Source organism: Phlebotomus argentipes, unplaced genomic scaffold, assembly GCF_947086385.1.
Source record: "Phlebotomus argentipes unplaced genomic scaffold, Phlebotomus argentipes genome assembly scaffold_18, whole genome shotgun sequence".
NCBI classification, from domain to species: Eukaryota; Metazoa; Arthropoda; class Insecta; order Diptera; family Psychodidae; genus Phlebotomus; species Phlebotomus argentipes.
Window position 1 is genome coordinate 17,608,076 of NW_026776177.1, and position 12,646 is coordinate 17,620,721.

At 41.3% G+C, this 12,646-nt stretch overlaps 1 protein-coding gene across 1 annotated transcript; it reads right to left on the reverse strand.

Annotated features, from left to right (window-relative positions):
- Positions 1-4,194: 4,194 nt before the first annotated feature.
- Positions 4,195-11,492, reverse strand: LOC132260880 (ATP-binding cassette sub-family G member 1). Its single transcript, XM_059759268.1, has 6 exons — positions 10,446-11,492; positions 7,885-8,002; positions 7,084-7,273; positions 5,628-6,615; positions 5,465-5,565; positions 4,195-4,985 (listed from the first exon to the last, which is right to left on the reverse strand). Exons 1-6 carry the CDS (start codon positions 10,624-10,626, stop codon positions 4,485-4,487), a joined length of 2,079 nt encoding a protein of 692 aa, XP_059615251.1. The 5' UTR covers positions 10,627-11,492; the 3' UTR covers positions 4,195-4,484.
- Positions 11,493-12,646: the final 1,154 nt, after the last annotated feature.

The following is a 12,646-nucleotide window of genomic DNA, read 5'->3' on the forward strand; positions in this document are numbered from 1 at the left end:
GATGGGCTTTGCAAAGCCACATGACATCTCCGCCTTCAACAGTTGTCACTCTGCTTCGTGCATTATATCATTTATTGATAAATAATGTAAATTTTAGTATCAATTTCTCGTCAGTTTTTGTTAGTGTATCACAAACACTCACAACATTTTCATTAAGGCAAACTTATAAATGAATCAAGCTGATTTTTTTCCAATTGTTTGTTCAGTTTTGTTTTGAAGAGGGGCTTGAATAAGTGATAAAGTATTCTCAACTACTCCATGGCATTATCGTGTTGAGTAATAGAAGGGAGAATTATAGAGTTGCGAAGAGGAGACCTTTTTGCGGAAAAATGTGGACTCTATCACCATTTTTAGCGGATGAAAGTCCACAAAACATTTGCGATTCCTTATCACTGGATGTTTTGTTGGAATTCAATGATTTTTTCCGCTCCGCCGGAGATTGCTACATAAGTCATACGCGAGATGATTGTATTCACTCAGGCCAATCTTCTGCGTTGACATAAATTTGCCTTATCAGTGTTTTTCAAACTGGGGGTTGACAGATGTTTGTCAAGCGCAGATTGTACAAAGAAGGCGAGATTTGCAGAACTGATGAATAATGCAAATTTACAGCATGAGGTGATAGGCGATGCTAAAGCAGAAATCTCTCTATTGACACGCGGTGTTTCGGGGGTGAGAATGATTTCGGGGGGCGAAGTTTGTTCTGTGTGGAAAATCACCCTGACCACTGACGCTGTTGTGGAGTGCAAAGGGTTCATGGATGTTTCATGAATTAAGAGATCAATATAAACAGAAAATAGACTGAAATAAAATGCAGTTAATCCCGCTTTTGCGGAGTAAATAGGATAATTTTTACGATTATGGTGTCATTAAGAATTTTATTGAGCAAAAATTACATTTACGAGGAGTGAACTTTGATACATTGACCACGATTTCGATATTTTCTGCCAGAGCGAAAAGTATAATGTTGCATCATTCGGTCAATTTTCCTCCACTCGCGCTGACCTTTCTGGAAGCAAAAGCACCCTCGACACAAAGAAGCGTCAATTGAGTGAAATTGCACTGAGAAATAGAATTTACTGTGGCCACACTCGCTGAGGTTCTGCTGCACTTGAAGATGCATCGCGATGTTCTGAGCATGAGCTCGCGAGGAGGGCATTCACCTTCCACTTCAATTCCATTTCATTGGGAAACGCGACGTCCGTTTATACAACCGACTGAACCTCAAGCACAGAGGAGAGAATGTATATAGTGGCATGTGAAGAAATTCTGCCGCGGCGTCGCGTGTGAGGCGCTGTGCTTGCCAGAGCCTCGCGAAGTGTTGTTGCACGACCAAATCAAACAAATCGATCAAGTAATCACCTCTGTCGGCACCCACGGAGGAATTCCATCAGGGCTGCAACTCCTTCAGCACCATCTTATCGTGTGGCTTTCCACTTGGCTGGGCGAGTGTGATCAATAGACCAATTAAATTTGTATTAAAATGTAATCAATATGGGCAGGAAAACTCTGTGTGCAATTTTTCTCACGTCTCATCCGCGACACGTGAGAAAAATGGGCGATTTTTCACTATGATTCGCCACTGAGAAATTCTTCCCACACATTTCACATTCAATAGGAAGTAACGATTTTTCGCAATTACACGTGAAAATGCAAAAATTGTGTGACTTCAGTGGTAATTCTTCATTTATTGCGCCCCGAGGCGAAAACAAACATGAGACATTGAACAAAATCACGACCAGCGCGATGTTCTGCTGTGACGATCAGGGCAGAGTACCGGCACTTACAATAGTGGCATCTGCGTGAGAATTTATGTAGAAGATTCTGATTCATCACTCATGGACAAAAGCATCTTTTTTTTCTTTGTCATTTCACTGGCGTCACATTTGAAGCATCTTCAATCATACAGTCGCGTGGCGAATGATAAGAATACTAATGATGTACTTGAGGTACACTTTCGATTGAATTCACCTTCTTTTGAATCACTTACCTCAGCTCTAACTCAATATCTCATATGACTTGTTATGAAGAGAAGTTAAGAGGTGAAAACAAATGTATTAAACATTGTAAGAGTTACGCAAAATTAACATTTCTCTGAAGTAATTATTTTAACGATGGTAACAAATTGATTTTAATTCGCACAATTAGAAAATTCAATTTAAAGTATTAGGAAATAATTTCAGATGTAATAGTCATCTGTATAAAATACTTTAATTAATTGCAACATGAAGTTTCCCAGAAATCTGCGATTGCCTTTGAACTCTGATTGCAGCTCAACACATGTTGCTGAATTAATGCTGGCGATTAATTGATTCTCGATGTCACATTTGTCCAGAACTTGTGAATAATATCAAATCCGGGATCAAGAGGACAAAACACCTGTCGATGATTCACCCAAAGAGACGTGAGAAGAGAGAAAATACCATCATAACCTTAAGTAACACAAATTCCAACGTCATCTGCAGTGACGACGAATTTTCCTCCTGTAGCAAATTGCTTCGTAAATTTAATTAGAATTTTCATTCGCTCACATTCAGAGATTCCTCTCGAGTGATAAAAGATGTTTGTGAACTTCAACCTCTAAAGATGTTCCATAAAACAAAGATGTGTTCTGAAATGGAAATCAGGCATTATGTGTTACTCAACCCAGATTTTTAGTTCACTAAGAAACCTTTCAAGTCATAGTTTATGTATACTTTTAGGGCATCAGCAAACGGAAAAACATTCCTGGGAAATTTAAGAACAATTGAATTGAATATTATAGATAGAATGTGTTTGTCTAGACGCTTAAAACGGAAAGCTTTCAGGATAATTGACATTTTTGACGAGTTTATCACATTTAGATAATAGATTAGAAAACCTGTATAAATACGCACGCAATATCGATCGCTAATGACCCATTCTCACGATGAGGATAATATTTTCATTAATATCAATTTCCTTTAGAGCCATTTTCTCTGTATTTGACACACTGACGAACAACATATATACGATAAAAATGTAAATGCGATTTCCCACTCCCAATCATAAATTACCATTATTTATATTTTAATCATTGCCAATGATAATTGCAGGTGAAATGCTAGCAATTAAAAGGATTTATCGAAGGATAAACATGTGAACAATGCGAACTCTGCGTATTTCTTCAATTGAAGAGCCAATTTAAGGAGCAGCGCTATTTATTTAGTACGACTCATTGCATATTTATCACTCTAGAATGCGCTGCACTTAATTCCCGATGGGAAACATGATGAGAAAGGAAAAAAAAGTCTATGGAATGGGAGTGAAGGAAAAATAGAGAAAATGTATCAATTGACATGTGATTTTCCAGCAGAAAGAAATCAATCACGTCAGAGCGAGTAATCAGTTTGTAATCAATTTGGTGTTGCACAGTTCACTCGGAGGGGGTTTATTGTAAAAATAATATTTATTAAAAGCCATTTTCCACACTAACCTTGAACCATTAGCGCACGTATTCAGTGTGTCACCTATCGCAGATGCGCAATCATTTCATTTTTTATATTCTCCCTCTAAATCCATTGGGACTCATTTACAAACAAACCGCAGTCGCGCTTCCGGGACAATTTATTCGGTGCTTTCGATCGTATCATGCACACGAAATTATGCTAAAAGCCAGATGAATTTTGTAATTCCAATTCATCGCCACGTCAACATTATCTATCGATGGTGCAATTCTCATAGAAATTGTCTAATTATATCGATCGAGAGTTATTGTTTTTTTCAGATAGTAAAAATTCTGATGTGATTTTTTTCTAAATGTTTTTATTAATCCGGATTTTGTCATCATCCTCCTCACACATTCTTCCACGTATTGTAGTAAAAATACAAAAAAAAATTGTAGTGTGACTAAAATATAACAAAAAAATTGGCCCCTCTAACATAAATTGTTTATCATAAATTAGTAATTGTGCAATGTTTTCCTTGATCAAAAAACGTCACACTTGTAAATTTCAATCATTCCACGTATGTTAAAGGAAATTCTCACCTCGAATATATGTATATTTTTTATTTCACAATAAAGAAGAATCCTTAAGAGTAAAGCCCTTTTGCCACTTTGAAGAATAGCTTTTTTATCGAATTAACACACCTCTCTGGTTGGCAAGTCATGAAGTTCCTCTTGATAGATTTTTAACAAAGAATCGCACACTGTTGAATATGATCACAGCCCTTCAATTCAATTTTATCGATTTGATTTCATTTATTAACTTTAAAATTCTCTACTTTGTACCACTAGCATTGTCCTGTGTCATCGAAAAATTCCAAACACTCGCTCGTCGCTCGTGGAAACATCCATTGCAAAAGAGTGTAAATGTGTCTTTGCTCCTTAAATAAGTACTTAAAATTCTAACAATTGCGTCTTCTGTGGTAAAAAGAGTAGTTAAAGGTGATTTAACGTGAACCTGATTTGCTTCGGGCGCACAGCTCGAATTGAATTGCCACTTTTGCAAGAGAGAATTGAGCATTTATCGTGCCGTTCGCAGCTTCCATCGCAGGAAGAGGAAGGCAGCCACCCTGAGTACGACGAAGATCACCACCAGCGCCACAATGTCCAGCGTGAAGTTGGCATTCAGCATGTCCAGCTCCTCGAGGGTCGTCGTGGGCGACTTGAAGTGGCAGTACGTCTGGTGGCACTTGAGCTTCTCGCGATCGTATCCGTACGTGGCCAGCGCGGTGCCCTCGAAGCCGTAGCGGATGTAGGACAGATACGTGATCCAGCGCAGGTACACCGGAATAGCGTCGAAGCTGACGAAGAAGCCGGAGAAGAGGAGGAACGGCACGGACATCACCGGAGCCAGGAACACGCCATTCTGGACATTCATCGCTGCTCCCACCACGAGACCCACGCTCTGCGCCACGAAGGAGATTAGGAGGCACGAGGTGAGGAACATGGAGAATCTGAACATCTCGAACGGCTGCGAGGTGAAGTAGTACACGATGGCGACATAAATTACGCAGAAAATAGCCTGGAAATGAAAGAAAATAGTGAGATCTTCAATAGACAACAAATCTCGACAAATATGTCTTTAAACTTCCTTATCACCATTGCCCGCGAAAGTCCACAAAATGTACGGAAAATAGATGGAGAGAAATGTGCCAAGAAGGTCGTAAAAGAAGTGTTATGAGATAAAGGAATCATTGAGATTTATCAGGGCGCGCAAAAGGCGATGTTTGTGATGTATTAAAAACCCATAAAGCCCATCTCCATGACCTTTAGCTTCTGTTCTCGCGCAACTTCCTCATTGTTCCATACGCAAACTGGACTCTATGTCGATAATTTCCACACTGAGTCGCAGTGATCTCACGATCGCGATTGCTGAGGGCAGAAGTCAAGGAGATGCTTGTGCTCGAGCGCATCACCTGAGCTAATATTGATCATTTCACCGGCAATTTGGACTTGGCAGACCGAAGTGGGCAAATATTTGAGTTAAATGATTCACTGTACCTGGAATGGTATGTCTGAGATGGTGATGGCCATGTAGTATGATCGCAGCGAGTACCAGCGATTGAAGTTCTCCTTGAGCAGCACAGGCATCTCCAGTGGGACTGCGAAAGAGGGAGATAAGGTAAGATCCGGCGGGAGGATTGCGAGAAGTCTGAGATCTTACATGATAGAATGGTGATGGTCATTGAGGTGTACATGAGGAAGAGCATGTTGAAGAAGAGGAAACCCAGGTTGCTGAGCACCTTGGCGCCGTCATTGCCAATATCGTAATAGAGAGCACCGATCAGGAAGCCCACCATCACGTGGGCGAACAATCGCAGATACATCAGTGTCCAATCGCGCCGACTGAAGAGCAGCGTTCGCTTCAGCACCACCCAGAACTGGTGGAACATGGTCGTGGCGTACCTGGCGGGCTTCTCCGTGCCTTCCAGCATCTCATCGGGCAGCAGAGCCGAGTTCACATCCAATTCCTTGTCCATATCAATGGGAATGGATACGGTGGTGTTTTCTTTGGCGATGTCATTGTTGATCGTTGCCTTTATCACGCCATTGCCATTCGCATTGAGATTCTCTGCGAATTTCTCACCGACATTCTGCAAGTCATTCTTGTCCATCACCTTATTGTGCACCTTTGCAAGTGCACTCGAGGCGTCATTCTTCTTATCCATGAAATCCAGCTCCGTCCGGATGTCCCTCTTCCCATTCATGATGCCATTCACCAATTTCCTGGTGTGATCTCCGTGCTCTCCGCACGACACCTCAATCACGTAGCTGGCCGGATTGTGGTAGCTCGGGCACTCGAGACCGAGTGTGCTCAGGAACGGCACCAGTTGCTTCGTGCTGCCCTGATAGACGCACTGTCCATCAGCCAGCGTGTACAGCTGATCGAACATCTCGAAGAGCCTGGCCGAGGGCTGGTGGATCGTGCAAATGATCGTTCGACCGCCTCGGGCCAGCATCTTCAGCAGATTTATGCATTGGAAGCACGTGGAGCTGTCCAGACCGCTGGTGGGCTCGTCGAAGAACATCACGGGCGGATTGTTGACCAACTCCAGGGCGATCGACAGGCGCTTCTTCTGCCCACCAGACAAATTCCTCGTCAACGTGCTGCGATGATCTTGCAGACCCAAAGTGTCCAGAATTTCGCGTATCTACAGAGAGAGAAAAAAACAATTCTTAGTCATATTACTCACACAGAATATACAAATATTGACTGTTCTCGAGTGAACTTAAGACGGATCTTCGAATTTGTTATTGCATTTCAAAAGTGACGAATCGTGGAATGTATTTATGAAACGATCTCATAATATTTCAGACACATTAATCTCACTTGTTGTGAGTTTATAAACCAGTTTATATGTTGACAAATTCTTCTTTTCAATATTGCATTTGCGTCACTGGACTTTATTCACGAAGAGATCGTACAAAAAACGCCAAATTTCACTTAATTTTATTAAACTTAAGAATCACATCTGATAAATAACGACTTCTCAGAAAGAAACACCTCTCAATTTGTGAGTAAAAAAAAGACTTTCTGAGCTTCGCGTGTGTTCATTTCCATGACAATCTCATCAATTAACTCAATGCTATAGGTTTGGCTCAGCCAATTTCGCACTCACCACAAGGCTCTTCTCCGTTTTGGACTTCTTGGAACTGAGTTTCAAGTTCGCGGCCACTGTCATGGCCTCTTCCACCGTCAGGTTGGCATGAAGCTGATTATCCTGCATGATGTAGGCTGAGAACTTCCTGAACAGGCTCAGGTTGCGCTCCTTCCCATTCATCGTGATTAATCCCTCGATATTTGTGGTTCTGCAATTCACAATGAATTGATTCATGGGGGCGAAAGTCAATGCTCATCGACGACACAATTGCCGTGCGATCAAAGTTCATCAAGTACTATCGGATGCGTGACGTTACGGGCTCAAGTTCTTTGTTTCGAAGCGGACTGGAGTTAGTCAATGTAGATAAGCAGTGTGGGCATGGTTATTGTGCCCAGAGAAACACACGAGCAGTGCGGTTAAGGCGATAAAATCCTGCGTGACAATGCGAGACGGCGTGATAAGAAATCCCACTGGTTATCGACGTGCCTCTCGTCAAAGAACAAGGTAAACTCCTAATCGAGCGTTTGGCAAAAAAAACCTCATCAACGCCTTTGGAAAGATGATTGAAATGTTTCACTAAATTTACTAGATTTGATTTCTAATGCCGCAATTTGAAGGACAAACGATTTACAGCTGAAACTTGGACTGCGAAGCGCGCAAACATGTGGCAAAAGGCATATAATTGTGGGAAATAGAGCTTCGAAGCTCGAATGGTGGGATTTTCAGCATTTTTCCGCGTTCACGCAGTAATGAGTAATCCGCTCTGGGATCTCCGGCAGGATGGACAGCGTGTTGCACGCAAGGACGCATTCAACTCACTTGTAGCCGGAGAGAATGTTGAGCAGCGTGCTTTTGCCAGCACCGGACGGACCCATGATGGCTGTGAGCTCCTTCGAGCGCAGCCTTCCGCTGACCTCCTTGAGGATGACTTTGGCATCTGCAACACGTGAAAGCAAACAACCATCAATCATATTTTGCATACTTTATGATTTTATGAGACAGAGGAGATGCAGTTTGCCGTCTAAATGACTAAATATACAGCGAGGTGTTCGTCTCCCTTGACATGCAAACGCCAATGGACACGCAGTCACACTTATTCACACAACTGTGATAGTCATGTTTAATTATTTACACGAAAGAAAAGGTTGCAATTAGTGATTTTTTCAGAGCGGCACAGCAAGGAAACCCTACCTTATAATTACTATACGATTGCGAGATCTTCGTTTGCACGGAATTGTGGCAGAAAAAAAGGCTGATAGCAATTTTTTATTGAGCTCCCGATAAGAGAAAATCTATGGTTAATTTTTGGTGGAACATTTCCGCGGACCTAAAAACATTGCCGTGATATTCTGGGTGTTATTATGTACACCTATATACATAATTCTGTAACAGTTGGATCGAATCATGTCAAATGATTTATTGCTTTGGCATCACTCGCGAAGAATTCATGGAAAAGTCATGAAATAGCAATGAAAATACGTGGCTGTATTCTGTATAAATACGAGGAATCATTTAAAAATAATACACAGTATTTGCTGAGTGTGAACTTTGCCCGCGATATGCAGACTTTTTCCTAGCACGAGATAATGACTTGTTGATGAGACACTCGACGCATGCAACTAATGTTTGCACCACTCACTGTTCGGGCTCTACAGAGAATTTCTTCGATTTTGAGAGAGTGAAGCTGGAGAACGAAGATCATTGACATGATCAAGCCACGATCGGTGTTGATCTTGGTGTGCTCAATCACTCTCTTTGTTTTCCGTGCGCAAAGAAAGACGCTCAATGTCTCATGGGATATTTTTGTACCATTTAACGAGTGTGAATTACATTTAATAGCATCTTGATTCAATATTTTACTTTGTGTCATAAACATTTGATAGAGAGCATCTGTACTCACGGCTGTGGTCATTCTCACCAACGTGGATTGTGCAATTGGATTAGCCTAATGTTGCTCGATGAGCCACTTTCCCAATTAATTCCCAAGTACTCTCGTTAGCATTATGCTCTTTACACATATTCCCGTGAGCAATATTGTACCCTTGTTTTGTGCCTCAATCTCGCCATGCTGGCCGTGCTTCCTTCTCGACAACACTTGCGGAAATTAACGAATAATTCCTCATAATCACTCGCGGTGAGGAAATAAAGCGACACTCACAACAGCAAGTACCTATTTTTCCATTCACGCTAAGCAAATTCCAGTTTAGACATTCAATTCGATTTTCAGGTCAGGTTTTTATTTCTCTTTCAGGCCCCCCGAACGAAAAACACGATAAGAAAGATGTTGAACAATATATTCTTCACAGGGAATTCTGCAATTTCTCGGTGACATTGACTATATGATATTTTGTGATCCAAGAAATTACCTCTTCTTGTTTGTCTTCAATGTCTTCACTGGTAAATCTTTCCGGTTTTGGGTCTCTTTTTGCTCACTTCCTTATGAGTGATCATCTCGCGAAACTTGGCAGACGTGATCGCACAAAAACCATCCGCAAATAGCGCTCAAAATTCAGGAAAGTTATTGTGCAAAAAATTAATCGGCGAATGTGGCAAAGAAACGGCAAATATTCTTGAGCAATAGCAAATGATTGCATGTCTTGAGAGCTTCTTTTTGCCCACTATTCAAACCGCAGAAAAAAAATTATATGTGTTATTTTGAAGCTTTTTCCACCACATTTTCTCTCTCTATTTCTTCGTCAAACTCGAATAAAGGTGGTTAAAATGATGTCGCTGTCAGGCAAAGTGTTTTGAGGGCATGTTTGCATTTACAATTCATAGTTGTTGAAGTCAAAGTAACTATCAAATGACGTCACATCGCTCTCAATTATGCATGCTTGCAGTTTTTTCTGTCAGAAACATATAAACAACAGTCAAACCACCTTGTTTTCTCAGATTATCGTGGCGAGAAAAAGAGCTTTATGAGTAGGGTTTTTTCGATAACAACGAAATTTAAGGTGTTTTTTTCTGTGCCCACGAAATCCATCACGAAATATTTTATTGGCGGGAAACAGGTCTAAAAACACAATGTAATAAAAACATGCTGATATTTGAGAGACTGAGCAGGAGAGGCAGTTTTTGCCTTTAATTGTTACTATGCTTAGTAACTTAGTTGCTGTTTTGCTGCGTCTTTTCAAGGTAATGTTTGCACACAAGTACAACATTCCCCCCATAGACACTTAGCATTTAAAGTGCTGTACAGCTCAGAGATAATGGTAATCTTTGCAGTTAATGTGCACAGTGCAAAAATTAGATAGGGAATGATTTCTTTGTTCCACAATCGTCGTTTTCGATTTCTTTGCGGTACGCGCTCTTTTTTTCTATGGATGGATTATTTTGTGCTGAGTGGTAATGATGTGGTAATGATGGAAAGTGGCACTTACTGCTCTTTCTGCCCTCCTTAACACGATAGGTGAGGTTCTCGAAGGCCAAATCCACGGCTGGCCGATGCGGCAGATGAGACAGAGTCTTTGGCTGACTCGGGACAATCTGCAGCTTCACGGCGCCGCTTTTCCTGTCGGAATCAGGGAGTAGATTATTCGAAATCACGTCGTCTTCGGCCATCCTGCTTCACTCCCGGACACTGTTCTTCCTCAATTGACTATATCTGAGTTCTCTTCTGAGCAGCAGGGCTTCCACGCCACCACTCTAATAAGCGTCCACTCCACTGAGCTCACAAGTGTCTAATGAAGTGAAATTCCCTGTCTTCAAAATTCCCCCGCAGTTCAGCTTTTGAGACACAGGCTCTCGATACCCGATAAGACACAGCGATAAGGGGCACTCAGTCAGTACAGCGAAACTCAGAGACGGACAAAGCCCGAAATCAGACAGAAGAGGAGCGTTTGAGAAAGGAATAAAATACAAGCGAGGCAGCCTTCCGTGTCCAACTGCTGCCAAAACACAACTAACACTGGGGAAATGGGATTGAAAATGAGAATGAAGTATCCAAAGTCAACACTGTCGCTACTTCTCGAGTTCAACTGGCTACTTGCCCGACACTACTCCGAGGAATAATGGTGACAAACACAATGCCAAGTGTTTTTCCTCAACTCACCACCACTCACTCACTTGCCATCCATGTGTGGTGATTGAGAATTAATTTTATACTACATTATGCTTATTCACACATGCACGCGGCCAACAAAGAATAGCGCGACTGAAGAACCACACTCGCGGCCACAATTCAATGGACAACCACATTCAGCCAAGAACGCCGCGCTCTGAGTTATATCTCTGCTCTTATCGAGGCTCCAATGGAGGCTGGAACGGGGGTGGGTCAATGCTGATGTGCTTGAAGTGCATTAGAATCATTAGAATACTAATTGACAGAGAAGGGTCAATGAAGTCTCATGAAAGTCAATTATGAGCTCTGAAAGCAGATGAGATAAATATCTTGCTGTTACTATTCCGACGGGTGATTCGAAAACGATGAAAAGCCAAAATTGACATTTCTCAACGATTTTCTCGGACGATTTTTACAAGTCTTTGAGAACATTTTATCCAAATAAATGTCTAAAAAATCAACTTTTCATACTTTATATGAATTTTTCTTCAAAGTTTTGAAGTTAAAAAGATAAAAGATATGACAAATATTTTATTTATTCAGAACTTCTGAACAATTCATCCGAATTCAGAAAATCTAAAGGTGTACTCATCAAACAGGCGTTTTGACTACAATTTAAAACAATTTTCTTAGAAAAAATGTAAGTCGTAAAATTTTTACCACTGAGTTATATGGATAAATCCGCTTTCTTACTATTACCTTATTTTCTTAAGTAGTAGAACAGATAATGAACTTTTTAAAAATAAATAAGTCGCAAATATATTTAAAAAAAATCGACATTTCATAGTTTTCGATTTACCGTCGATTTCGCTCAAGAAAAAAGAACTGAATAGTTGCAAAAAGTTGGACATGAAAGGTTAAAAAATCGGAAGGAAAAGCAACCTAGATAATTTACGATTAATCAATCTCTCAACACTCAGTGCGCTAAGTAAAAGTCTCATAGCAGAGCTCACGAAAAACGCCAATCTTGAGAGTGAAGGGTCAATGATTTGCGTACAGATTCGTGTGTTTCGTAAAATAAATGATCGCACTGTTCGAACATATGATCGCAGTTCCGCATTTCATTTTGAAGCGCTCCTGCAATAAGATCTCTCTCGTTACAGGTTCAGCGCGAAGTCAATTTATGAGGTCAGTAAATTTCAAGTTCACGGCGAAACAATCACTTTCACGCCAATCAGATGGTTCGCGGCGAACCGGCCTGTCCACAATCTTGTGTGCGCTGCTGTACGACTGGCGGAGCGCCTGGAAACGCATCGCGGGACTTTGGGAAAAGCCAGGATGGCAATCGATGAGAATGCGGTGGAAATTCATTCGTTGACCTCAGCGTGCAGGCGATCGATTGGCCATTTACCCCCGAAAAATATCTGCTGAGAATGGTAACTTTCCGCCCAGAAAATGTGTCACTCGAAACCTCACAGTGTCGTTGCGAGAAGCCGCGGCAAACGCTTCATTGGGGCGCTTTTCTGTATTACTTCCACCGCAGCTGTTTCGCTTATAAATAAGTCACATGGAGCGCTTGTG